The sequence below is a fragment of the Dermacentor silvarum genome, chromosome 9 (assembly GCF_013339745.2).
Source record: "Dermacentor silvarum isolate Dsil-2018 chromosome 9, BIME_Dsil_1.4, whole genome shotgun sequence".
NCBI lineage: Eukaryota > Metazoa > Arthropoda > Arachnida > Ixodida > Ixodidae > Dermacentor > Dermacentor silvarum.
The window spans coordinates 148159808-148187784 of record NC_051162.1 but is presented as its reverse complement, the minus strand read 5'-3'; the positions used below and the strand labels follow the sequence as shown (position 1 = coordinate 148187784).

The 27977-nt window shown below is 47.8% G+C and overlaps 1 protein-coding gene and 1 pseudogene across 1 annotated transcript; both read left to right on the top strand.

The window, feature by feature from the left end:
- The window catches only part of LOC125940111 (uncharacterized), a 28924-nt pseudogene extending 5563 nt beyond the window's left edge, over nucleotides 1-23361 (top strand).
- LOC125939917 (uncharacterized) lies at nucleotides 21954-25077 on the top strand. The gene is made up of 2 exons (XM_049655447.1): nucleotides 21954-23065; nucleotides 24714-25077. Exons 1-2 carry the CDS (start codon nucleotides 21954-21956, stop codon nucleotides 25075-25077), a joined length of 1476 nt encoding a protein of 491 aa, XP_049511404.1.
- Nucleotides 25078-27977: the final 2900 nt, after the last annotated feature.

The window sequence follows — 27977 nt, the reverse complement described above, 5'->3', positions numbered from 1 at the left end:
AATGTCATCTTGCCAAACAACTTTCGCAAGAGGACAAACGATGAAACACGGCTGGAGACCGTATGAGCCAAACTTAATGAGTACCAGAAGAACTTAGACCACTTGGCTGAGCTGCTGAGCGTGTTGAAGTCGAAGTTACCTTTGGATGACAGTAGAGTCCTCAGGAAAGAGATTCGCTGGCTTGAGCGCAACCAGGAGAGAGAAAAACATGTTCTAAAGTTTTAGTAGATCACCAATATTATCATGAAGTTGTAACGTTGAGAGGAGATAGCTAGAAAGAGCGGCTCGTGCCAGTCCTGACAACAGTGCTGAAAAACAAGATAGTAGCTACACTTGGTTGTCAGGAAGTGGCGTGCGTCGCGGCAAAGTCGGCGCAGCCACTCTTGTTCGCATTCTTGTTCGTTTGCTGGCATTTGAATGCGACGGAGAAGTCGACGCTGCGCCTGGTGGGCCCGTTCACCGAACCGTGGCGGTCGTTTCCGTGGCACCGAAAGTAGGCGTAGCGGGCGTAGAAGAACTGCGCCTCGGACATGCGGTACAGGCTCCAGGCAAGTTTCATTCGAAACCACTCGGCCTTTGCGCGATCCCCGCTGGCAGAGCTCGCAGCGGCGACCCTCGCAGCTATCCGCAGGCCCATGGTCAGCGTAAACAGATCGTCCTCATTTTCGTACTCGGACAGCGCCTCCGACTCCTCCATGCAATCCCTACGTCGGAGATTGAGGTGATAGCAGGCAACAGCAAAAATAAAACACGTTTAGCAAACGTTGTTCGATCTAAACAACGTCACTTAGTTGAAATTGCACATTTAATTATGTAAAAGTAAACAATTTGATTTAGCATGTGTTGGGGTGGCGAATAGTGATTTTTGAGTTCGAGTCGAATAGTGCATGCAGTGAGTCGATGCGAGTCGAATATTGAATACTTTTCGAATAGTATACGAATAATGAATAGCCTTTACCACAATTAGTGTAAAACATCCACTCAGGCAGCGCTCAAGACGGAGAGAAAGAAAACACGCACTCAGTGCAGACTATCAAATGAGGATTTTATGACACCCGCCGCGATGGCTCAGTCAGCTAAGGCGTTGCGCTGCTGAGCACGAGATCGCGGGATCGGATCCCGGCTTCGGCGGCCGCATTTCGATGGAGGCGAAGTGCAAAAACGCCCGTGTGCTTGCGTTGTAGTGCACGTTAAAGAACCCCTGGTGGTCAAAATTACTCCGGAGCCCTCCACTACGGCGTGCCTCACAATCAGAACTGGTTTTGGAACGTAAAACCCCAGAAAGAAGGACTTAATGAAAAAAAAAAACCCCGACAGATATACGTATACACGCGCTGGCACAACACGTTGTCCCGAGAAAAGTTAGAAAAGTTTTTTTAGTGCCTACGTCACTTAGTGGTGGGCCACCAGGTAATCTAACTCAAGGTCATGCAGCACAATCGGCGGCCTCGAGACACACGTTTCACCCAATCTGCTTATAAAAAATGCCTCTTCGACCTGCCATTGGACTATAAATCGAAGTTCACATTCCTGTATCCTTAAAGTTAGCAAGTTTCTGTAATAATATTGTAAGTTATGGAGCGTTGTTTATTAAAAGCACAAAATGAGCTTACGAGCAGACCACTTTTTCTTCGCGGGCACATGGCTCTTCAGAGAGTGCGAATGATCGCTGTACAGCCTGTAAAGTGTGGCTACCTAAGTGACGTAGTCGGTTGTACTACACAAGCTCTCATGTTTTATGTCTATGCTATGCCCGCGGGAGCGAGAACTTACCATACATTTGCTTAAATGATATATTTCTTCAGGCACCACTGACGTTGAGAAATATTCGCATGTACGATAGTGTCTATTCGATCAGAAGATAAAATCAAATAGGAAACTATTCGATTCGTTATTCGAAAGTTTGGAACATTCGCCCACTCGTAAGCATATGGCACCATATGCGGCAGCATTATACAAGACGTTACCGGGATTCAGAGATACAAGTATCTTATAGGATTCCTCCCGCGAGTACCGTAGCTAAAAGAGGAAGGAAACGAAGCAGTCTGAACTGGTGGACACGAGTGAGGAGCATAGCAGCGTCCGAATAGGTTAGCCCGAGTGATGACATCATCGATTGAGCGGTAAGTTGAAAGGAAGAAGGGTGCACGCAGTGAAGATGAGGGCAGCCTATTTTCCCACCCTTGATAGATGGCACGGCAAGAGCGATGACGTCAGTGGTTATCAAGCAAGGTGGAGACAGTGGGTGCGTGTATACGCACGTGAAGTGAATTGGGTGGTATCCTGCACACCGTGAAGTTCCGCGGCATTTTAGTTGACTGAAAGGTTTCCCATAGTCCCTCTGATTGTCTCACAACGCCAACATTGATGAATTCAACTGCGTAACGAATAGCATCGCTGGTGGCTTGATCGATGACGTCACCCGCGATTCCTCGAAGTCGGAGACATTTCACAGCGCTGCTGTGAGATGCCAGCAACATGCCTCCCCGATGCAAGTGGCTGTAGAAGAGTGTAGCATAGAAGCAAAAAAATTCATCGACGGTTAGGATACTCCCTAATGCGAAATTTGAACGCAGCTGTATACGTGTTTTCATTTCGCGATATATTGGCTGGCGCGGACAATTTCTCTCGTGCGGCACTTTGCAAACGGAGCGTAGCATGGCGTTCTGCCTCACTATAAGGAGATCGCAAGAGGCAGAGTGAGAGTAAAGGTTGGGCGCGATTCACAGCCGCCGCCGAACAAAGACCTCCGTTCATGTAGCGCTTTGTTTTCATATATGGTATCGCTGGACGCGCACGCCGTATGCCACCTGTGAACAGACGACGGCACACTACTCTGGCGCCATCTCGTAGAGGTCGTCGCCGCAGATGCGGCACTCTGCTTTTCTTCTCACCCTTTCGCCATACCCTCCTACTCCACTTTCCTTCTCGCGGTCATTTCACTATCGCCTTCTTTCATCGCCCGCAGCGCTCCGCGTTCGCGCTTTCATTCTTCGCTGTGCTCGTTTGCTCAATTACGCCGAGGGACAACGCTGACGTTCAACGCAGTAACGAGCGCCTAACTGTGCTTTAACAGAAGTCGCTACATATGAACGTGCATCGCTTCGGTGTCAAATTGTGCAAGGCCGACACAGATTCGGCGTTTCTAACAGCTTTGGCTGTCGTTCCATCATTCGGCGCAGAGGGACGTCCCAAAAGGCGAAATGGCCGCTGATGCCGATGAAATCGCTGAACATGCGTACGCTTGAAGGGACAGTGTCGGTAACATGAAGCAAACAATTGTATTACCATGAACGCATGCAGCGGGCCCGACCCATACATGCGACCGCACTGGGTAAACGTTTCATAGCTTGAAACATTATTTTGCTTTGATGCGCTACAATTCACATTTACATATGGGCTTAATTTGAAGTAATCCTGCGAATACATTCAGTTGCTCGATGCAACCTCATCTGTCATGTTCTTTTACAGCGAAGCTGTATGTGGCTAGGGCATGTCCGTTGTCCGCGAACAAGAACTATCATCATCAGCAATGGCTCGAGCATCGTCGCCATCTTCCACAGCTCGTTGGCGCCCTTCGGTGCGAACGCGCTCGTGCCATCACTCGCGCGTTCGTCGTCGTCTGCTTCCACAGCTGGCTCCGTTCCACATCTGCTCGAACGTATTTCCCCGTATAGCACACGCGCGCATGCGCGCAATGTCATACCTTCGAGCAGGTGAAGTTGCGGTCTCAATTTAGCTCCGCCTTCGCCATGGAACGGCCGCGAGTGATTCGTACGCCCGAAGAACATTTGCGAGGAACGACGTCGAGAGCAGCGGCGTGAATGTGACCGTCCTGAGAAGAACGTGCCTGCGACGTGACGACCAAGCTTCTACGTCACGCTGCCGACCTGGTGATGCCTGAAGAGCACGCCCGCGCCGCGGAATGTCGCTGCCGCAGCGATTCGGGGACCCGAGAAGAGGAACGTGCTCGCGTTCCCGCTCGAAAGAGATGGCGCAGAACCGACGACGCTTGCCGCAACGAAGGCGCGCGAGGGTTAGACGGTGCCTAGACGAAGTTCGAGAGATACTTTCTCGACCATAACTTCGGATCGAACGGTACGAACTGTACCCGCTTGAAGAAATCCACAACCACGAAAGGGTTGAACGCCGACACGCGACTGTCCAAATTTAAGATGTTGAGGATCACGTCCAAGAGCTTATTCGCGTATGTCGACGACTATGAAGCTCCAGTCCTCGTCGTTGGCGACTTCGACGTGGACGTGTCATGGCCAGATGGCAATTAGCTGCCCTCGTTAATGCTCGAACGGTTAAGAATATAGTGCGTGCTGCACCAATCGCAAGGTGCCAACGCCCTAGAGGCGCTCGTGTTCGGACTTAACCTTCGCCAAGAACCTGTCCATCGTGGTCACCAAACCCTTGGCCGTCTACCATAGCGACCACAAAGCAATAGCAACTTGCGTGAAAACATAAACAGCACCGAAACATTTACGTATCTGTGTTGTACATTTAGACATGCCATCTATATAGATTCGCTGATTATCCACTACCATGGAGTAAAATACCTGATGAGTTTTTTTTTTTTCTTTTTGTCAGGACAGCATAAGCCGCGCTGGAAACCACGGAAATCTTAACATTTCATATTGTTAAACATTGTTTTGCTTTCATTTGCTACACTTCGTATTTCCTTATAGGCTTAAATTGAAGTGATTTTTCGAACAAATACAATTGCTCGAAGCAACCTCATCTGTCCAGTATTTTTTTTTTCTCTTTTTGTGTGTGTGTCTATGAAGAGAGCAATCATAAGTTTCACCTGCGCCGCGCTGGAAACCACACATAGCGGTTTGGACCCAATGCAGTGAAGCATATAAATGATGAATGGTTCATGCATAACGTCGACACAGTCAACAAAGCACGTTGACCCCCACAACCCTTTGCAACAAGCACCCAAGAAAGAACCCTCCTGTCTCTAACCTGGTTCGCGATTGTACATTTCGCTAAATTCCACACTGTCGGATATTATTAGTAAGTATAGGAGAGCGTACCCGTCTTGCTTTGATTTGGTTTTATTTATAAGCAAATTCAACTTTACTGAAAAAAAAATGAATTCGACAAAATGCATGACTTGATATCAATGTTTCTAGGTTGGCCACAAGGTAACGCCAAGGATCTTACCGAAAGGACTGTAGTGCAATCTCTGTCCTTGCAGACCAGCCGCTCCATTCCTGGACCTTGCTCCACATCGAGGACGCCATGCGGCTCGCAATCACCGGCGCATCTGCGAGTAGCGGATTGGTGGTGCCGGCGCTCAGCCAGGCGTACGCTGCCGCAGTCACGTAGAGCGTCCTCGAGTTCACAAACAGCATTCGTTCTGCCGCAAATTCCAGGAAAGCGTCCGGGAGCACGGGCATCCCTAGTCGCTGCTTCTCAAGTGCTGTGTCGTACTCGAAGCTGGTCAAGCGGAACATGTTGCGCACGAAACCAGTGTTGTTCAACACGGGCACGGCAATTTCCGACAGGGCGAGGTCACTCGGAAGCATCAGAGTCATGCTGCGCATTAGGTTCTCGAAGTTCCCCGTGTCGTTTCCCGTCGCCACGAGCTGTCGAAGCGGCTCGTAAGTTACGAAGCTCTGCCGGGTCGCCTCGAAGATGACACGTAGTTGGTTATCCTTGTCGGGGCTCGTGAGGGCCGCGACGTAGGTGGCGCGCCATAGCTGCAGGCCTACGTGCAGGTGGAACTGGCAGACTTCTGCGCTACGAAGCGTGGGCGAGTGTAACTCAACGTCACCGATGACGACCCATTCCAGGGCAGCAAGTGCGACGATTATCAGTACGTGGCACAGCGATAGGGGCTGATTCGCTATGTTCCCTAGGCGTGCTATGTCTGCGAACAGCTCCGCCTTGGAGGACACAGTTGCAAAGTCCGTAGCGTCGATGTCGATAAAGAACTCGAGCAATATGGCCTTGAACTCCTCAGATTCCATGCCTCCAAAGGCTACGAAAATCTCGTTCCAAGCGACGGCCTCCATTGGAGTTTCGTGGTCCTTAAACAGCTGCTCCCACGCAGCTATTTGCGCGTACGTGCAGTTTGCGCCTAAGTGCGCGTTCACTGCGGACAGAACGGTGGCATAACAGGTGTCTTCGCAAAGATACGCGTAGGCAGCGATCCGGAGCAAATTCCTTGTGAAGTAGATGTCACCGTTGTCGTAGACAACAGTGAAGTAAAAAATGAGATTGTACCGGGTCTGCCATTCTAGGGCGAAGCGCAGAAGTTGAGCGTGGCTCAGTCGCTTCGTGGTGTTGGCGATTTCAAACACGGCCGCCAGGGTGTGTCTCAGTCGCAGATCTGGCTGCCATATCTCTGTGATGCACGAAGTGTAGTACGCCTGAAGTGCAGTAGCCGCATTCACAGTGTAGTTCGAGGTGCCCGTGATGATGTGCGCATGGATGTTCCACTATGAAGAGGGAGGCATGCTAGTGTTAGTCTTTAATGGTTATTTACGATTAATAGGTTTTACTATTAAGAGATTCAATGAGCAATAAGGATAAGCACATACGATTTTATAGTACAGCCTAAATGGATGGTGGGACGCCATCAATTTGGATGGGATTTGTAGTAACATATCCCAAATTACAATAGAATATATGGCAAGGGAAAAGAAATCCATTTAAGAAAAGTAATACATTTGTTACGGCTTTGCAGCAAGAAACTCTGGGGTTGTTGGGTGTTTTCACTTCATTCCGGAGAAGGGCAAATGGTGAGCTCAGAGAAAGCCCTTTACTCTACAGTGGACATTACTTAGGCTAGTGACGATGGCGGATTGGGTATGCATGCAAAGTTACCTTTCATTTCACTTACTCAGAGGAACTCGAGTACCAGATAACTGGATACTCTACGATAACTCTACGTCCAGAAACTTGTGTGATTATGTGTTAATGAAATTGCAGCTCCATCCCCAAGTTAGCCTACGTGATTTTTTGGAGAACAGGAGTCGTTAAGACTCAGAATAACTGGTTTAAGGTACTCAGTACTTGACTATCTGCTCGCTTTCCAGCCATCGCTAAAGTTATAGTGCTTATTATTATTCACGCCAGAACGGACGTGATTCTGTAATGCGCCTTTCCCTGCTGTTTGGACTTGGCAGCCGTAGTGACACTGCACTCTGCTGCTCAACGACACTTACCAAAATGTCCTGCGCTTCGTTCTGCTGGTTGAAGTCTTGGTCGATGGCGTTCCTGCAGACGTACGCGAAGAAGTCCTCGCAGGGCGCTGCCTGGTGGTCGATGACGGCGAACAGTTTGGCCGCCTCCCTAGGGCAGCAGAACGGGGTGTCCCAGAGTCCGGTGTCGTTACGCCGCACGGGGACCAGCCGGACCGAGAACCAGATAAGCGCGAAGACTGCGACGAAAATGGAGAGGGCGCAGGAGATGCCGACGACGGTGCCGGTTATTCGCGCGCGTTTATTCCGAGGCGCTGGCGTTGGCGAGGTCGCACCAGAGACGGTGGGTGGGGACAGTTCTAGTGGCGACTGCGCTGCTTCGTTCCGGGCCATCAATTCTACTTCTTGCTTCTCTTCGTCTTCTACTTCTGTACCATCAATATTTATGACGCATACTCACATCGACATACTAGCGAATAGGCCACTGCTTGTTTCATTGCTTCTCTGCTTGCTTGTTCCTGGAACGAGAAATTCGGTATTAGCCAAGGAGTCGGCCGTTATAGGAGGAGTGAAGTAAACCTAAAGAAGGTAAGACATGCTATGGCAGGAATCGAAGAAGAACCTGACTATCCTTAAACAAAAAATTGTCTATAATATTTAAACAAGCTGTAAATTGGGAGGTATTAATAATTGCAATTATTACGATCTGTATATTCTTACAGAAAATTATCATGGTATTATTGTGTCGCAGCGGTCTTCACGAGTACCCAATTAAGCTTTCCCGTGGATAACGCCCAAGAAAAACGTTTCGAATGAGGAAATATCCTGAGAATATATAGGAGTGCCTATTAGTCAAAAGGAAAATGTCTAATACATGTGTATTTGCTTTTAATGGGATTATTATTATACCCAATTTCACCCAGTTCACGGGCAGTCTATCTGTCTGTCTGTCTGTACTCGGCTAAACTCTATCACGCCAACTTCGACCACAGTGTAGTTCATTATTTAACGGCTGGAACATCAGGGCGGCTGTGCTGAGGGCCCGCGGTTCGAAGCAAACCATGATTCACTGTGCCACTGGGTATTTGCCGCTCTTCAATGAAAAAAAAAGACATCTATTAAAATATCTCTGGTGCAATGCGGAATCTAACCCGTGTCTTATATATTCTGAAACATTTCTCCGAATACAGACTAGATTTTTGATAGCCTCGCACTACCCTCTACACCAGCTGCTGCCTTCTGGTGAGGGCAACGGGTACTGCGAGACGCGGCGGGCAATGGCTGCACTTGCGGTGCGCGTTCGTAGGTCTTTTTAGCTTATGGACGTGTTCTTGCCGCATCTGCAAAGCTGTTTGCTGTACACTTGCTCTTAGCGCATCTGCTGAGCTGGATCTACAAAAGTTATTCGTCCGAGCTGCACTGCGCCATCGGTGGCCGCACCAACAACTAGCGAAAGGGGAAGCAGTTCACGCAAGACCCCTGCGATTGACCTCACGGAGACGCAAGAAGATTGTTTATTTCGACTGCATTCGATGTACAAGTTTCCCGCGGTGCGTGTCTCGATGACTGCATTATATGATGCTGGCTTTAAACAGGAAAATGTGGCAGAACCCATGTCACGCTGTCTGTCAACGGTAACACGTTCAGCATTGCATCAATATAGTGACACAGGATATTGCCACCGTCGAAACGAGTTATGTGTGAGGCTGGTACTGCAGCGGGGTTCTTCTTTCGTGCTTCCCAAGAACACCTGGTGCCATCCAGCGCGGCCGCAGCGAAGCCTACACGTGGCATCCGAAATGCATGGCTCGCCGGTGCTTGCGAACTATCAGAAAAAAAACACCGCATATCCACGGGGTGAATGATGATGTGTGGGCGAAGCTCCGGAGGGAATCATCGGTAAACCGTGAATCTTCCGTGTAATTCGCCCAGTCTCGCCGCACTAAATCGAACGATTGACTTCCACCAATGACACGCGCCATATGTGACGTCATTCCTATTTTATAACAGCGCCCTTCATTATAATTGCACCATCTCCCGCTTAAGGGGACGCTAGCACAAACGCGTTAGAAACGTGCAGTACTCTAAGGGGAAGAGGCCACAGCGTCTTACGCAGCCGTTTACACATGCCGGAACGTGCACCGCGTTTGCCGACGCCATCAGCGTTTATGAATACGGGGGTAAGGCGGAGAGGCCACGGCGTCTTACACCAGCTTCTTGCACGGGCCGTAACGCGCTAGCACAAACGCGTTAGAAACGCGCAGTCTTTCGTTAATGTTGGGTATTTATTGCCATCTAGGTGCGTCTGTCCATGTGCGCTTCGTGGCGTAGTGGTTAGCGCCACGCGTTCAGAAGCGAGGGGTCCCTGGTTCGATTCCGCTACGGCCACAACTCTCGGAATTTTTTTTTCTCATAAAAGTAGACGTGGCTACCTACTACGACGACTACTACTACAGAGGAGGGGCAGACCCACACCCTAAGGAGCTTCGCCCCTAAAACGTGATGCGCCAACCGGGATCGTTTCTCGCGGTTCCTTCAGGAGACGCTGCACCATCGAGTGCCTCTGCCGAAAGTCAGCGCTTGGCTTCCGCGACGAGAAGCGTGGCGCGCCGGTGCCTGCGAATACTAACAATCGTTTCCAAGCTTGCCGCACACTCAGTGGCATCTATTCAAGGACCCAAGTTGAAGCGAGGCACGCACCCAGTGCATTCATGACGCAGCTCACTAAAGCGTTGGCGTGAAAGGCGCCTTTCATTGAAAGCGGTACATACCCGGTGCATTTGTGGTGCGGCCGGCTCATGTGTCGGGTTGCTGTCCTTGAGGAACCCTTGTGATGTGGGTTCCATTCCGCTCATCATCGGAGAAATTTAGCATATATTTTTCGTTACTGGAGAGTGGCACAAGCCTAGATGCAGAGCGGCAGATACCCATTGGCCCATACCGAGTGATCCAAGTTGGCATCGAACAGGTTCGTTGAAGACCAACACGGACCGAGTGGCACATATGTGCCACTCAGCAGATATATACGCAGTGCTCAAAGTCGGCGTCCAAGAGTTACATCAAACAACGGTGCCTACCTAGTATACCGCATCTACAGTTACCCATGTCGGCGTGAAAGGGGTTCGTCGAAGCGCCGCACGGATGTGTACATTGGCACATACGCAGTGGCCGAAGCTGGTCCGATGGTTGGTTCCGAACACTGTTACCTCAGCACAGCAGCCCCATGCGCTAACCATTCGACCACAGACTACCTACTGACAGATAGGTGGGAAAACTATCAGATATATGTCTGTATGTATGTATGCATACATACATATATGCATGTATGTATGTATGCATGCATGCATACGTGCATGCATACCCCCCGGGACCCTCACAATCCTAACGCATTAAAACTTCGTACGCAACAAGCTTGCTCGTATTGGCATCGGTTTTGTTAACTACGTGAAAGTGTCCGCGTTGCCTTGCCGTGCTGCGGGCCTGCGAAAACAGCGTAACAGAGCCGTTTACGACGTTTCGGCGCCTTTCTTTCTTTCTTTTTTTTTTTGCGGGCCTGCTCGGTTCACCTTCCAAATGGAACGCGCACGCAGGTCCCACGCGTACACAAAATTGCGTTTTGATATGGGAAAAAGGTAAGTAGAATGTTCGGGTGCTCGTGTCGAATTCGTAACTTGCGCAGTGATTGATCCGTCATGGCAAATTAACAAGAACACATTGAACATGAAGGTGTCGAGTCCTGTTTTTCATGCACTTGAATGAGCCGCATTCGAGTACTCGTGATCGCGAAAAGAGAAAGCAGCATAAGACTGTGAACCGAAACAGGGCTGCGCACACGTCATGGTTTCACTTGATTTTTATTTCTTGCGAGCAATGAGTGGATTCATGCACTGCTGCAATTATGCGATGCTCACACTTAGTTGTTCCTAATAGAGCTGGTATACTCCCTTCAGCAATGTCGTACCAGGAGACCCAAATTATTGTGCGTATTCTATTGACTGCGAGGGAGAAAATGTTAATGTGCCTGTAAGTGACTGCACACGCTACATAAAACGTAATAATTCTACATCGTTCACGCTGCATTGACCCACTAATCGGTTTTGTGGCGGCGTGTTCGTTGTCAGCACACAAGCTGCTAATACTTGCTTCAAGCATGCCAAGTTCTTACGTAAACACTAAGGAGCTAGAACTTTCTCTGCGACTGCGTGCAAACAATCTCCGTTGTGGCGTAGTGGCTATGGGGTTGGGCTTCTAAGCGTGTTGGGCAAATTTGCCAAAGACTGCCAATCACATTAAAATCGAAGACACAAATATTGCAAATTTTCATTTCGACTAATATGCATGCCTATACATTCTCAAAATATTTCGTCATTCGAGACCATTTTCTTCGAAGGGAAGGCACTGGAAAATTTATGTCACCAATTGTGAGTACCGCTGTGACACCAGGATAACATGATAATTTTCCGAAAAAAATATTGTGATCGTATTAATTGCAATTATTTTATACCTCGCAATTTTCAGTCTGTTTAAATGTTATACACAATTTTGTTAAGAGAGAGTCAAGTTCATATATCGCTCCTGTCATAGCATGTCATCTTCCTTACATTTACTTCACTCCTCGTATTAACCGCCGGCTTCCCGGCTAGTCCCCCTTATCTATAGTTTCAGGAAGAAGCAAACTTAAGATAGTTGCCCCACTTAAGATAGTTGCCAGCAACTATTCTAAACAACATAGGAGGAGGGTGTGCATGAGTGCAGGCACGTTCAGATAGTTCAATGAAAGTTCGTGGTCCACAGAAAATGATGTATACACACTGATCCCAAAACACGTTGAGACTTCGGAACACAAGCCAAAGTTCTCACAAAAGAAATGGAAAGGTCTAACACAATCCAAAGTTCTAATAAAAAAAAAACTGCAGTACTGTGCGCGGCAATCACGATGGCACAAAGTAATAGTGCCCAAGAAACACGAATTACCGTTCACATCTTTGTCAGAGTCCGGAGTAGACCATGCCGGTGCAGGTACACTGAATTATGTTACCCGTTCGCCAGATTGTGATGGAAACGACAGCGACAAACTAACTAACTTGCCGGTGTTTCTGTTTGGCTCAGGATCCTTTAATAATGACACGGCAGACGGGAGCTTGCTACACGAAACACAGACTTTAAACAGACACGCTAACACAATACAGACGATTTACATACACATGTACGTGGGCTATAGTTCGGAAGTTGTCCTTCCATATAAAACACGTGCCTAGCACTCGCCCGTATGCATCGTCGTTGCGGTGCCCGTGACGGTGGTTGTGACGGTGGAGCGTCGTTGTGGCTACGTCGCTGCTGTCGCGCCGCACCTTGTCGCACCACGCCGCTCCTTGTCGCGACGTGGAAGCAGGAGAAAACAGCAGGCCGGAAGAACACTAGGCCACTGTTGCTGGCCAGTAACGCCTGGCCTGTAACGCCTCGGACGCTATAACGTCGGGCTCGGTCAGCAGACAGGCAGCTCAGGTGTCCCGGTGACCAGCAGGAAGCACTGCACCAGGCCGCTATGACAGCAGGCCGCTGGTGCACAGGAGAGTAGAGCCACGAGCCGGACCTACGACCAGGTCCGCACGGTAGCAGGACACCCGGTCGCCAGTCCTCGGGCTCGCTCAGCAGGCTGGTAGCTCAGGTGTCCCGGTCACCAGCAGGAAGCACTGCACCAGACCGCTAGAACAGCAGGCCGCTGGTGCTCAGGAAAGCGCAGCCACGAGCTGGATCTCCGACCAGGTCCGCACGGTAGCTGGACACCCGGTCGCCGGTATACCCGAGCCTTGAACCGCCGTTCTGCGAGCTGACGTTAGAGCCTTGTTCTTGTTCTTGCTGACCTGAGTGGTTGTGGCGCATACCCACAGTGGGGGATTGGCCATGGATCGGGTGGTTATGCTTGCTTGCTTGCTTCCTATGCCATGGCGCATACCCACCACGGGGGATTGGCCAAGAAGCCGGCGGTTAAACAGATGGGTTGAAATTATGCAATGAAACTAACTGATGTTAGAGCCGTATTTTATTTTATGTTATAGGGAATTAGTGTGCTTTTTGGAAGGAGATCAAGGTAGAAGGTAATAAATCTCAATGAATTGGAATTTTCGAAATTAATAAGTAATCAATCAGTAAATTAACGTAAATTGGGATTTTGTAAAATAATAATAAATAATATAGCAGTAAGTTAACTTGGTATTCTCCTTGTTTCACCGAGGAACTCGCATACGGCCCTGCATACGTTCCTGTGGCTAAAACCCAGTGTATATGCCCCGAAAGATAGAATATTTTCAGTGTTTATAGCGATGCCTAATTTTCGGAACGGAATTTCGAAGTATTTGTTTCTCTGGATTGCGAATCGGTGGCAGTTTAATAAATAATGATCAATGGTTTCAGGTTCATTGCAGAAATGACATAGAGGGGACATCGCCAGACCATACCTGTGTAGATAAAAATTTAGGGGTGGAATACAGCATCGTAATTTTGTAATTCAGATTTCCAATTTACGTGTGGGACACCATTCATCATCCCAAGGGTAAAGCAAATGCTTTAAGTCTGTGATTTGGAATGTCTGTTTTGCAGAGTAATTTAAGAGACATAATTTTCTGAACCTAGCCGCGGTGATATAAGCAGAAGTCGGCAGAACATGCATGACTGGTCCCTGTAGGGATGTACGTGCGAGTGCGTCGGCCATTTCATTTAAGAACAAAGCATGGTGACCTGGTACCCATATTAAACGCACCAGACGTAAGGTCGAAGGGATTAATCTTTCTAGTTCGTTCACAACTGTATTGTCTGAGGATGAGGTGAGTGCTGTGCAAACTGACAACGAATCAGTTACTATTACAGCTGTCGAAGAATTTCCAGGAAGTTTACGAAGAGCTAATATAATTGCTAATAATTCTGCCTGAAATATAGGTGTGAAATCAGGCAGTCGCATTGAATAAGACCAGGATAGCGCCTCAGAAAAAATACCTATACCCGCTTTCTCGTCACACACTGATGCATCCGTCGCTATTACAGTATTGATTTTCATTTGCGCTAAATGATCTTGCAGTAATCCGCTTAGATATTTAGTTGGCAGGAGTTTAGCATTGGAAGGAAATATGTCATCAAATTCAATTCTGACAGCATTTACGGGTTTTTTGAGGGGAATGATCTCGCGTATCTCAACCTTTAATGGTTCTAGTTGAGTTGGCACAAAAAGAACCTGCGGATTGTATAGGAGGGACCATGTTTCTTCAAAGAAGGCAGATCTTTCCGTAATAAATACATACTGCGATCGTCTCAATGAAGATGCGTAAATGTTTAAGTAGGTTTTTACTGTAAGGATGCGGAATCTGATGACGAGTGTGGGTAATCGGGCTTCTTGATATAATACATTATTAGCAACAAATTTTGGCAATTCAAGACTAATCCGGAGGGCCTCTCGCTCTAGAAGAACGAGGGGGTTGATCTTGTATGCTGGACCACCAGAGAATAAAACACACCCAAATTCCAATATGGGTCGAACATACATACAATAAATCATAATGAGAGTGTCTCTTCGTAGGCCAGAGCGGCGGTGACCGAGTTTTCGAATCATGCCAACAGCGCGGGCTGCCTTAGACGTAACATGTTCGATGTGGTTGCGCCAACTAAGTTTTTGATCGTATATAACGCCTAGATACTTAATAAAGTCGCGCTGAGGGATTATTTCTTGACGGTATTGAAGGGAGACATTAACCGGTATATTTAAGGGAAATACAAGCAAGGCACTCTTGCTAACATTTAATGTCATACAAATATCATCAAGCCAATCTTCAAGTATTGCTAGATATGATTGTAATATTCTTTGTAGAGAGTGAATGTCACTCGCTGACGCAAAGAATGCAACGTCATCTGCGTAAACATACACTTGTACATCATCACACAGTGGAATTGAGCTCATTAGAATAAACAAAATGGGAGAAAGAACGGAACCCTGTGGAACTCCCCTGGACTGATTATATTTTGACGTCGAAACACCGCCTTGTGAGCAATAGAATTTTCTACATCTTAGGAATTCATAAATCCAATTGGTTATATATGGAGGAAAATGCATGTTCTTTATGATATTGAGGAGAACGATATGCTCTACACTGTCGTATGCCTTAGCTATATCAAGAGCCACTAGCGCTGCAAACTGTCGCCTGTGACGAGCAAGCTTAATGCGTCCCTCCAAATCAACGTGCGCACACCAAATCGAGCATCCCGGTCTAAATCCGATCTGACATGAGCTCAGTAATGTGTTAGTAGTTAAAAACCTCATTATACGGATGTATAACACTCTTTCTATTTGTTTCATAATGTTAGATGTTAATGCAATGGGCCTTATGTTGTCCATATGCAATCCCGCTCCTTGTTTCTTAAGTAGGGGGAGAATTTTAGCAAGCCTCCAATCTGGAGGAATCCAACTGTTCTTTAGGGAGTAGTTGATATTAAGTAGGTCCTGTGGAGATACGTCGAATAATATTTTTAGCATGCTCGTTGTTGTGCCATCTGGACCTGGAGCTGAGGCAGGTAGCAGTCTTACACCGTGCGAAAGCTCTTCAATCGTCACATTTATAAAACTGTCCTCGGATGCAATCTTGACAAAGTTCAATTGTAGCTGAGCTGTAAAACGGTTTTCTAGTCCTCTGGCAATTTTTTCCAATGATTCTGATAATTCTTTAGGCGATAGGATTACTGAATCAATATTTACTGGCGTTGGTATAGCCTTGAGAAACCGAAGAAACCTAAAAAGCGCTTTTTATTGCCACTCTTCGACAGAAAATTATATCGTTTTTCATCATAATTACTTTTTGCTAAAGATACTGTTCGTTTAAACATACCTGCAGCATACGTATAGTTAATCCAATTTGTAGGGCATTGTTTAAGAAGAACTTTCTTCCACGCAGCCTATCGGCGTCTATAATCTCGTGCACAGTCAGAGTTCCACCAGGGACAGCCAGAACTACCTTTTGCTTTCGATACTGCAAACTCAGATTTCTTTAGGGTACCCTTCAAAACCGCGCAAAGGCGTATAGCTTTAGAATCTCTATCCATACCTATCAAAGATGCTAACGTGGACTGTAACGTTTTCTTAAATTTTGAATAGTCCACAAATACATGTACTTCATTATCTAAAGAAATTAAGGGGCAGACAGTATCCATCAGTATAGGACGGTGATCACTACTTGTGGCGTCATCAACGACAGCCCAAGATGAGTATGATAAACTTGAGCTAGCAAATGATAAGTCTAAGACAGAGCGCTACTGACAGTGAACAAAAGTTGCAACTTTAGCATTCAAGCAAGTAAAATTGTTCGAAGAAGCCCAATCCCACAAACGTTTCCCGGATGCATCAGTGCGGAAGCCCCACGCCACATGATGTGAATTGAAATCACCCGTGAGCAACGTGTTCTTTTTGCAGTAGGTCAAGGTGACCTCAAGTGTACTGACATCTTGTATCCCAGCAGGGAAGTAGGTCTTGACTACAGAAAGTGGTGCGCAGCCTGGAAGTGTTATCTCTAATACTAAAATTTCGCATTCTGGAGACGTAGTCTGATATGAAATTTTTGCTCTATGACAAATTTTAGATGAAATGAACGAAGCCAACCCGCCACCTAGGGAAGGCCTATCCAATCGAAAGCAACGATAGTTTCTTAAATGAAAATCTTGACCAGCTGTCAACTATGTCTCTTGCAACAGTATAATATCAGGAGTATGTTGGGTAATTAGATATAATAAATCAGTAGTAGCAGAAAGTATTGACCGGCAATTCCATTGGAGTACCCTAAGGCACCCTATGTTGACGAAAGTTGAGCAGCAGCCACTGCTTGCTCCAAAATGCTCTCTTTCAGAAAGTCTGTCCTATTAAGGAAATTTTTGGCCCATTTTTTGTTTTGGGGTTAGTAGGAGAATTAGGCAGTTTGTTAGTAGGAGATCTGGTGCGTTTATGAGTCCGAGGTCCATGTCTACATCCTCATTGCCTAGCGACTCTGAGTCCGAGTGCACTTCTTGATCAAATTGTTGTGAACTTGAAGCCCGCGCTAAATCTGTGCTCACGGAGGGGAGTGATTTCGGCAATTGTGATTTAGGAGACTGAGGAAGAGTGGAGATCTGATATTGGACATTACATTTTGTTACAATCTGAGATATGTCTGAGAATTGCGTCGACAGTACTTGCACCAATGAGTCTGTCAGATTTACTAGAAGCTTTTCTATTGCTTTTTCAACAGCTTTCTCTATTACGTTTGTGATCGTCTGGGAAAAAGATGAGTCCATACTGAGTGAGTGGCGGGCTGTAACTCCAGCATATCCCTGTGTTCTGCTCTGAATTTCTGCAAGAGCTTCTCGACGAGAGCAACGTCTCCTTTCTATTATTTCAACTACTTGAAGCTCCTTTGATCTTGCGGGGCAGTTAGAATCGTCAGCGGGATGATTTCCATTGGACAAACAGCATGATTCATCTGGAGATGTGCAATTGTTGTCACTATGTTCATCCCCGCATTTACGGCAACGAGTGGTTGATCGGCAACCGTTAGTGCTATGGCCAAAACGCCAACACTTGAGGCATTGTAGTGCTCGTGGGGCTAGGGGTTCAACCCTGTAAATCAATGGCCAGGCCTTAATCTCTGATGGGCGAGCCATCCCTGCAAACGTTGCGATAACTGTTTCAGTAGGGACCTTCTTGTTGTTGACTACCCTTGTGCATCGATAAACAGATACTACACCTGCCGGGGAAAAATATCTAAGATTTCTGCTGGACTTAGACTTACATCTACACCGCCGACTAGGCCTTTGCAGCAAGCTAAGTGAGTAGGGATGTGACAGCTCACCGGGTGCGAAGCGAAATTAGTGCATTTTAGTAGATCTTGCACACAAGCCTGGTCCGGTGACGAGCAGAGGATGCCCCCTCGTCCAAACTGTCGAACCTCGGTGATTAGCTGGAAGTGATTGGAGACTGCCCGAAGTTCCGTTTGAATGGCTTTTGGATTCTTCATACGGATCATCCCCCCCCCCCCCCCCCCCTCATTTGTGGGTACGAAAGCCACAGGAACGCTGCTGGTTCCGCTTCGAAGAAACAGCTCCACCGGTATATCCTGAGGAGGGATGGAAGCAGACCAGAGGGAGGCCCTCTAGCCTGGAGATGAGACAGACATCAACTCAAAATGAACCACGACTTTAAATAAAAAAGATGTGAAATAAAAGAATAAATGCAAGAGAATAACCACCGGCTACTTGACAGTAAACCCGGAAGCAGGCTGGGTCAGGGCTAGGCTATATTAGGTGCATAAAAACAAGGGAATTACCGAATAGAATACTGGAGATTAGAAAGGAAGATTTTGTGCCGCCGCTCGCTCTCACGCTCTGCGTGCTCTCGTGCCACTTCTCTGTTCATGGCACGTGGTGGTCTTCTTCCATTGTCATCATCACCAATCTTCTTCTTGGTGCTGCCATACAATCACCATCACGTCAAGCTGGCTTGTCACACACTTTGTCTTGGCACCGCCACACGCCACTATCCACATCATCACAGCCAACACGCAGCTCGCTATTCGCCAGCATGTTAATTGATGTGAATATAGGTCGTAAACGTTGATGGTACAGAAGTAGAAGAGAAAGAAGAAGTAGAATATGGCTCGAAACGAAGCAGTGCAGTCGCCAATAGAACTGTCCCCACCTGTCGGCTCTGGTGCGATCCCTCCGACGGCAGCGCCTCGGAATAAACGCAGGCGAACATTCGGCGCCGTCGTCGGCATCTCCTGCGCCCTCTCCATTTCCGTGGCCGTCGTCGCGCTTATTTGGTTCTCGGTCCGGCTGGTCGCCAAGCGCCGCAATGACACAGGACTCTGGGACACCCCGTTCTGCTGCCCCAGGGAGGCGGCCAAACTGTTCGCCGTCATCGACCACCAGGCGGCGCCCTGCGAGGACTTCTTCGCGTACGTCTGCAGGAACGCCAACGACCAAGAGTTCACACTGCAGAACGAAGCGTACGACATTTTGGTAAGTGCCTTGGGGCAGCAGAGGGCAGTGTCACTGAGGATGCCAAGCCCAAGCACCTCGGGAATGCACATTACAGATTCGTGTCCGTTTTGACCTTAACCATCGGCGGTGAGTAATGAGCACTATAACTTTAGCGATGGCTGAAAAGCAAGCAGATGAACGAAGTCAAGTAGAGAGTACTAGCACCCCGTTATTCTGAGTCTTAACGGCGGCTGTTCTCCAACATGGGCCCTAGGGTAGTAAGATCGGCAAAACGACATAGACGGGACATTTATTCACGCTGTACGAAGATTAGATTATTATCTTATGAAACAGCTAGTGAGGGTCTTATGGTCTAATCTCGCATCTGTGCTCACTCCCTAGTTGTGGTTCCCCCGTTGTCAAGAGCGGTGGGCGCGAAAGGACACATCTCTGACTTGTTGGCCGAGAGTCTTCACCATGTCTGGGCGCTGTACGTGCCGAACACGGATGTGCCTTAGCCAAGTAACGGTCAAATTTCTGCAACAAATTGCATGCTTGCAAGCCTTATGACTCCTTGTGAGCAAAAGTTTGAGATCGAAACAATATACCTACTCTGGATAAGAGAGAGAGAATTAACTTTATTAAAGGTCCTGAAGGGGCCTGGGCACCCCTTACGGTGGCCGGCCCGGTGGCTCCGCCCATGTGGGGACTGGGAGCCGGAACTCGCCAGCCACCTGTTGGCCTTCTGGTCGGCCTGGTGTTGAAGGGCCCTGTCGGGGCTCCTGAAGTGGTTGATCCAGTCCTGGGTGGCGGGAGACCCGAAGCTAGCGTACGTTTAGCGTGGGAAACTGCCACAGCATGTGATTAAGTCGCACTTTGGATTTTGGCATTTAGGCAATTCTGGCCTTATATCTGGTAGGAACTGCCACAGCATGTGATTAAGTCGCACTTTGGATTTTGGCATTTAGGCAATTCTGGCCTTATATCTGGTAGGAATTTGGCACCTAAAGCCCCAGAATAATATTTTGAAAAATTAGCTTTGCTACCGTCGTCACCGGCTCTGGTAAGCCGGTCAGAAAATGTGAGTTTTCAGGCATGCTAAACCTCTCTGTAAACATTGTAAGAACCTAAGCTTTTCGCTGAGTACCATAAATTGGCACAGAACCCAGAATATGTTTATTTCAAGTAAAACACATCATTACTGATCAGAGTTAATTGAGATGCGGCTAGCGATACTTTAAGGTAATTCTATAGGAACACGCGGACTTGGCAAGTCATGTGATGTTGTAAGACATATAACCAGTGGTCTCTTATGCTAGCAGAAAGGATGCCAAGGCTAGTGAAGCGCATGCGTGCATGGCGAGATAACATGACAGATAACATGGACGCCTGTGATTGGCTAGGGGCATGGCGGGATCGCGTGCGCCGCGTCTACTTCATGTATATAAAAGCCCGCTTTAAAAATGGCGAGTATGATGAACCGGCAGCGGCTGAATCGGTTAGCCTGGTGGTCTCGCAACCCGGAGGTCGGGGGTTCGATTCCGCAGCCCGACGAGCAATCTTTATTTTCATGCGGCTTGGGTTTATTCGTACGCCAACATCAACGCCGACGCCGACACGAGTGAGGAAATGAGAGCTTCGCATGAAATGTTATTTCTGGTGTACACAACGAGAGTGTGCTGAAAATCAACTGCCATGATTATGACGCTTACGATTGATTGCAGCAATATGGTACATCTTAACAGGTACAGAATAAGTAGCACGATATGGTGTCCCAAAGTTAAAAACTGTCCGGGGGACACCCGACAGCTTCGATTCCGCAACCCGCATCCGCTGTGCTCATCACAGAGATGTCATATTCATACTAAAGCAAGATGTACTCTGAAGCAAAATCTTTCCGCTAGGCGCCATTCGACGTGGTCACAAAATGATGTTGATCGCAACTGCTCTCTCTCTCTCTGTTGTCTAGCGTAACACAAAGCCTTAAATGCCTGGCAGTAGTTACAGAAATGTTGCACACGTAAATATGTTTAAGGTACTTGACAAATTGATATCGTCGTCTTCTACAAACTGATGTATTGGTTCTTAGTATTCTTGATCCAAAGGACTCCAGCCTTGTGAAATACTGTGCGTTATAGTTGTTAACCGTTGCCTATTTTATCCGAACAGTTTCATTTTTTCTTATTAACTAACACAAATAATCCTACAAATTACCTGCTACTGGAGTTCTTCTGAATAAGTGAAACGAAACGTAGCTTTGCACGCATACCCAATGCATCATCGTCACTAGTCTAAGTAATGTCCACGGCAAAATAAAGGGCTAAATCAGAGCTAACCATTTACCCTTCTCCGCATTGAAGTGCGAACATCTGACAACCTAAAGGTTTCTAGCTGCGAAACCATACCAAATTTCTTGCTGCCCTTAAAGAGATCTCCTTTCCCTAGTGACATATTCCATTATAATCTGCGATGTTATAACAAAATCCCATCCAATTTGATGATGTCTCACTCTCCTTTTAATCTGTACAATACATCATATATGCCTATCCTTATTGCTCATTGAATCTCGTAGTAGTACAAGCTATAACCATTACATAATGATTAAAGACTAACAGTAGCACGCATCCCTTTTCACAGTGGAACATCCGTGCGCACATCATTACGGGTACCTCGAACTACGGTGTGAAAGCAGCTGCAGCACTTCAGGCGTTCTACACATCATGCATCACGGAGATATGGCAGCCAGATCTGCGATTGAGAGACACCCTGGCGGCAGTTCTTGAAATCGCCAACACCACGAAGCGAATGAGCCACGCCCAATTTCTGCGCTTCGCCCTGGAAGTGCAGATTCGGTATCATCTCATTTTCTACTTCACTGTTCACTACGCCGGTGGTGACATCTACTTCAGAAGGAAGTTGCTCCGGGTCGCGGCCTACGGGTATCTTTGCGACGACGCGTGCTATGCCACCGTTCTCTCCGTAGTGAACGCGCACTTCGGCGCAAACTGCACGAAGGAGCAAATAACTGCGTGGGAGCAGCTGTTTATTGACCACAAAACTTCACAGGTCGAAATCGCATGGGAAGAGATTTCCGTGGCCTTTGGAGGCATGGAAGCTGAGCAGTTCAAGGCCATATTAATTGAGTTCCATATTCACGCCGATACCACGGACATGGCAATTGTGTCCTCCAAGGCGGAGCTGCTCGCCGATATAGCACGACTTTGGAACGTCGCGAATCAGCCCATATCGCTGTGCCACGCAATGATCATGGTCGCACTTTCTGCCCTGGAATGGGTCGTAATCGGTGTCTCCAAGTTGAACTCGCCCACGCTGGATAGCGGAGAACTCTGTCTGCTCCACCTCCGCGGAAACCTACAGCTGTGGCGTACCACCTACGTCGCGGCCCTCACGAGCCCCGACAAAGACCGCCAACTGCATGTTATCTTCGAGGCGACCCGGCGGAGCTTCGTCGGTTACGAGCCACTTCGACAGCTCGTGGCAACCGGAAACGACACGGCGACCTTCCAGAACCTAATGCACAGCATGACTCTCATGCTTCCGGGTGACCTCGTTCTGCTGGAAGTGGACGTGCCCGTGTTAAACAACAGTGGTTTCGTCCGCAACATTTTCCGTATGACGAGCTTCGAGTACGACACAGCAGTTGAGAAGCAGCGACGAGGGCTGCCCATGATCTCGGACGCTTTCCTGGAATTGGCGGCAGAACGAATGCGGTTTGTGAACCCGAGAACGCTCTACGTGAATGCGCTAGCCTACGCCTGGATGAGCGCCGGTACCGCCAATCCGCTACTGGCAGACGCGCCGGTGATTGCGAGCCGCATGGCAACATTGATGTGGACGAACCTCCTTAACTGGAGCGGCTGGTCAGCAAGGACTAAGATTGTGCTACAGTCCTTTCAGTAAGATTCTTGCCGTTACCTTGCGGCCAACATAGAAATATTTATATCAAGTCCGGCATTTTGTCGAATTCCGTCTTTTGTGGTTGGGTCCGCTTATAAATCAAACCAAATCTTTAGTTACATTACCATGATCACCATGATCAGTAGAAACGGGTACGCTCTCTTATACTGACTAAAAATATCCAACACTGGAATTGAGCAAAATGCAGAATCGCGAACCATGTTAGAGACATGAGGGTTCTTGCTTGGGTGGTTAGCTAAGGGGTCGTAGGAGTCGACATTCTTTGTTGACTGTGTCGATACCATGCAGAAGCCATTCATTATTTATATGCTTCACTGCTTTGGGCCTAAACCACTTTCAGTGGTTGTCAGCCCTGCGTAGGTGAAACATAAGATGCTCTCATGACAAAAAAATAAAGCAAAAGTAGTTTAAAAAATGGGCAGATAAAGTTTCTTCGAGCAAATGAATTCGTTTGCAAACTCGGCAAATATGAAGTGCAGCGGATGAAAGCAAAACAGTCTCAAATTATGAAACACTTATTCGATGAGATTTTTGCCGTAGCATTTATGCGGCTGGCCCGTTGCATGCGTTCACGGTTATATAATTGAGTGCTTCTTGCTTTCGACACTGTCCCTTAAAGCCCACGCGCATTCACCAATTTCATCGGCATCGGCTGTCATTTCGTTGTTTGTCGCGTCCCTCCGCCCCGACTAATGCAACGCCAGCCACAGCTGTTAGAAACGCCGAATCTGTGCTGGCCTTCCACAACTTGACACCGAAGCGATGCACGTAGATATGTACCGACCTCTATTAGCATCAGCACTACACTCTTCTAACCACTTCCATACGGAAGTCAGGTTACTAGCATTTCATTCACACCAGACCTTACTCCTCGTTCAGTATTGTACCTTGTTGTGCTTGCCCGCACACACTGTCTCCCCCTCCAATGAAACGTCTGTGACGTCATCGATCAAGCCACCAGTGGTGCTACTCGGTACGCAGTCGAATTCAGCCATGTTGGCTTTTTGAGCGAATCTTAGGGGCTGATGGAAACTTAAGAGTCACCTATATCTGTCATGATCGCGAGTACGAAATTGAGGCGCAATTTAGGTGGTATCCAGGATAGCACCCTGATTACTTTACGTGCGCGAACCCACGGCCACTGTCTCCACCGTGCCTGATAATCGGTGACGTCAACCGTTCCGGCGCGCCATCTATAAAGGGCGGGTAGATATGCTGCCCTCGTCCTCATTGCGTGTACTCTTCTTCCTTTCACCTTTTCGCTCAATCGATGACATCAGCACTCGCGTTAACCAATCCCGACGCTGCTTTACTCATCACTTGTTTCCACTAGTTCCCACTGTTTTGCTTGTTTCTTCCGTTAGGCACGGCAGCTAGTCGCGAGAGGAACCGTAATACATGGTCGTATCGCTCAATCCCGGTAACGTCCTGTATATAATGCGGACACATCGAAGGAACTGACTTCTTCCGCGTTGTTACCATAAGCTTAATCACGTTGGTTACTTTAACATATTTAAATGTGCAATTTCGACTAAGTTACCTTCTTTAGATTTAACTGAGTCTGTTAAAGATGATTTTTTTTTGCTGCTGCTGCTGCCCGGGCTATGACCTCGATCTGCGACGTAGGGAGTGCGTGGAGGAGTCGGAGATGCTGTCCGTGTACCACGACGAGCGTGACCTGTTTTCGCTGACCATGGGCCTCCGGATAGCGGCGAGTGTCGCAGCCGCGAGCTATGCCACTGGGCATCTCGCAAAGACCGAGTGGTTTCGACTGAAACTCGCCTGGAGCCTGCACCGCATGTCCGAGGCGCAGTTCTTCTACGCCCGCTACGCCTACTTTCGGTGCCGCGGATACGACCGCCGTGGTTCGGTCAACGGGCCGACCAATCACAGCGTCGACTTCTCCATCGCGTTCCAATGCCAGCAAACGAACAACAATGCGAACGAGAGCGGCTGCGCCGACTTTGCCGCGACACGCGGCAATTTCTGACAACCAGGTGCCGCTCCTAGTCATCTTGTTTGCCAGAATCATTGTCAGGACTCGCACGAGGTGCTCTTTCTAGCTGCCGCCAGTAAACGTTACAATCTTCATGATAATATATTTCAGCTACTGAAACTCCAGAACATGTTTTCCGCGCTCCTAGTTGTGCTCAAGCCGGCGAATCTATTTCGTGAGTGCTTGGACTTGTACCGTCATTCGAAGATTACCCGACTTCAACTCGTTCAGCAGCTCAGCCAAGTGGTCTAAGTACTTTTGATGCTCAATGACTTCGTCTAGCCTGATGTCGCGATTTCTTGACATACCGATAACGATCTCATCAAGAGAAATCCTGATTTTAACATCATGCGCGGTGATCCAGCATGAACAGGTCAGCATGTTGCTATCTCCGACTCAGACAACAACACTTTGCTCATGGCCATTCCAGTGAGAGTGAACACTTCCAAGAGACTCGTGTGGCTGCATCCATTCAAGCGCATAAACTAAGTCGCCATCTCTGCAATGCCGGCTGTTTTACAGAGAGCAAAAAAAAATGCAGATGGTTCGCCTGCTAAATCTGAGTTTTTCAATGTGAAAACATGAAATATAAATACATTTTGTGCTAGATACTCAGTTCAGTTTTCTTTGAACGAGTCTCCAAATCTAACCCATGGTAGCAATGGTATGAGAGTAATTTTTATGGACTTGCACACAAGTATTACTAACTGCAACTCGAATGTTTTTTTTCAGTTAGAAAGAATTAGGCTATAAGAGGTTAAGGTCGGCTCATACGGTGTCCACCCGTCTTTCAGCCTCTGTCCTCTTGCGAAATTTTATTGCAATAGCAATCATTATGGACACTCCAAGCGCATTTATCCCGTCGTCGTCGCCGTGATGTCTTGTATAAAGTCCAAACACGATAATACCATTGCCACGCGCTGTACGCTGTATGTGCGAGTGTAAGCTTGCGAGTGTGAGCCGACGATCGCGGCTCAATCTCGCACGCGCGATCGATGAAGGCGGGGCGGAAGCGCGCCGTCTTCTGTGGCGCGCGAAGCACTGGGGGAGGCGCGGTAGGGGGGGTAGGGGCGTTCTGCTCTGGCAGCTGCTGCTAAAGCCTTATCTTGAAAGTGATCTGTGACGTGGACAAAGTGCGCGCCCGCGCGGGCCTCATCTACAAAGCAATCTGCGATGTGGACACATTAGGCCATGCCGAGTGCCGGTAGCTTCGTATGCGTTGTGCTTTCGACGTTTAGTTCTCGTTGAAGCGACAGATAACACAAAGCTCAATTCGCACGCTGCTGCTGCCCCACTTTCTCGGTCCGGTGTTTCCACAGCGAGTTTTCGCGGTCATCGAACGAGATGTGTTGATGTTTCATGCGCGCGCGTGACACCGCGCTTGTTAATAGTTAGTAAGCGTAAGTTTGCAAGTTTATACGGTTGATGAAACTAACATCGTTACTTCATTGAACTGTCTAATAATTTGTTATCGCAATTGATGATTCGCCTTTCCGGCGAAAGTGTGACTATTTTGTTGGAATAGGACATTTTGCGACAATTAGGTCATTAGCGTGGCATTTATGTGGCATTTCTTGAACGTTTCTGTAAATATTCAATAAACCCCCGAATAAACCCCCAATAAACCCCCGAACGCTATTACTACTCATTTGTGGACGATTTTTGTTTATTTTATTTCTTGCCGTGCCCTTACTGTTCGACTATGAACAGAATTATGTTCTTGCATAGCTACTATCCGCGAGAATTCAGGCAGCAAAAAAGAAAGAGAGCGTATAAGGTCAATAGAGTTATTACCAACCAATATAAGGTCACAGCATGACACTACTATCGTGTCCACTACTACTACGTACTACCAAAAAGTACATACTAAAGTGTGTGTCCTGAAATTGAAGCAGAACGTAAGAAAGTAATAGACGAACTCAAGCGCAAGACGGCACCACACTCGATCGAATGCCAGTGATATTTTGTTACCGCGAGCACATTGCATATTTAGGAGGGAGGTGCGTCGGCTGCTCCTAAAGTTCCTCCGTGATACAGGGTTGGGAAGTGAATGGTGAGCTGTAAGGGTCGTCGCGGTTTCAAAAACCCGCGAGGTTTTGTGCTCCGTGTCAACTTGGATACCTTGTGTTATTAATTGTAATGCGAAGTGTTTTAGACCGTATCGTGGTTGATATTAGGCGTTCAAGCGGAGCAAATGCCGGCCACCTGTGCAAGGCTATGTTCGCCTGGAGCTAGCAACATCTCTTCTTCTTCTCCTGTTTATGCTTTGCATGTCCGACCAACTTATAGTGCCTATTTTAATATTTGTAGTTGCGCCGAAACCGTAGAACACAATTTGTGCCACTGCCTTTCCATTCAATATGAAGGCTCGCTCGCTGCACCGCTAGATGCTGCTTCGAACACGGCGGCATAATATGTAGCTCACGAGGAGATTTGTAGTGGTGCGCGGCCGAGGTTTAACCTCTATGTTGCGCAGATTCTGCAATCTAAGCATGGCCATACGGTGAGCAGCACAATTTGGTTGCCAAGAACAGTGGTCTACGTGAACCGATGACTGTGTCGGGCACGTAAAAGAAAATGTGTCGTACGTTGTATCTCTTGTTGGGAGCACATAAGAAAGGCGTATGAGAGAGATAGTTTGTCAAAATGCACGTTGTCTATATTAGTTGATATTTTATACTGCTAGGTAATGTACAGCTGGCCGACGCACTAAAGCTGAAAAAGGTAAAAAAGTGACTCTTCGTGTGGACGTACCAAGGACAGATCAAAGCAAGAAAGAGCACGGATAGCCCAGTCGTGCGCTTCACTTGCGAGGCTGACCTTGGCCCCATCATTTACCTACGAATTATGGGACCTTTCATGACTTGCTCTCCAATTGAAGCCGTTAATGAGGT

What these genes read in the sequence shown, in the direction of transcription:
- LOC125939917 (XM_049655447.1), top strand. Translation starts at nt 21,954, where the DNA reads ATGAGCCACGCCCAATTTCTGCGCTTCGCCCTGGAAGTGCAGATTCGG. An exon ending in ATTGTGCTACAGTCCTTTCA is followed by an intron (nt 23,066 to 24,713) that starts GTAAGATTCTTG and finishes TCTGCGACGTAG; the next exon opens with GGAGTGCGTGGAGGAGTCGG.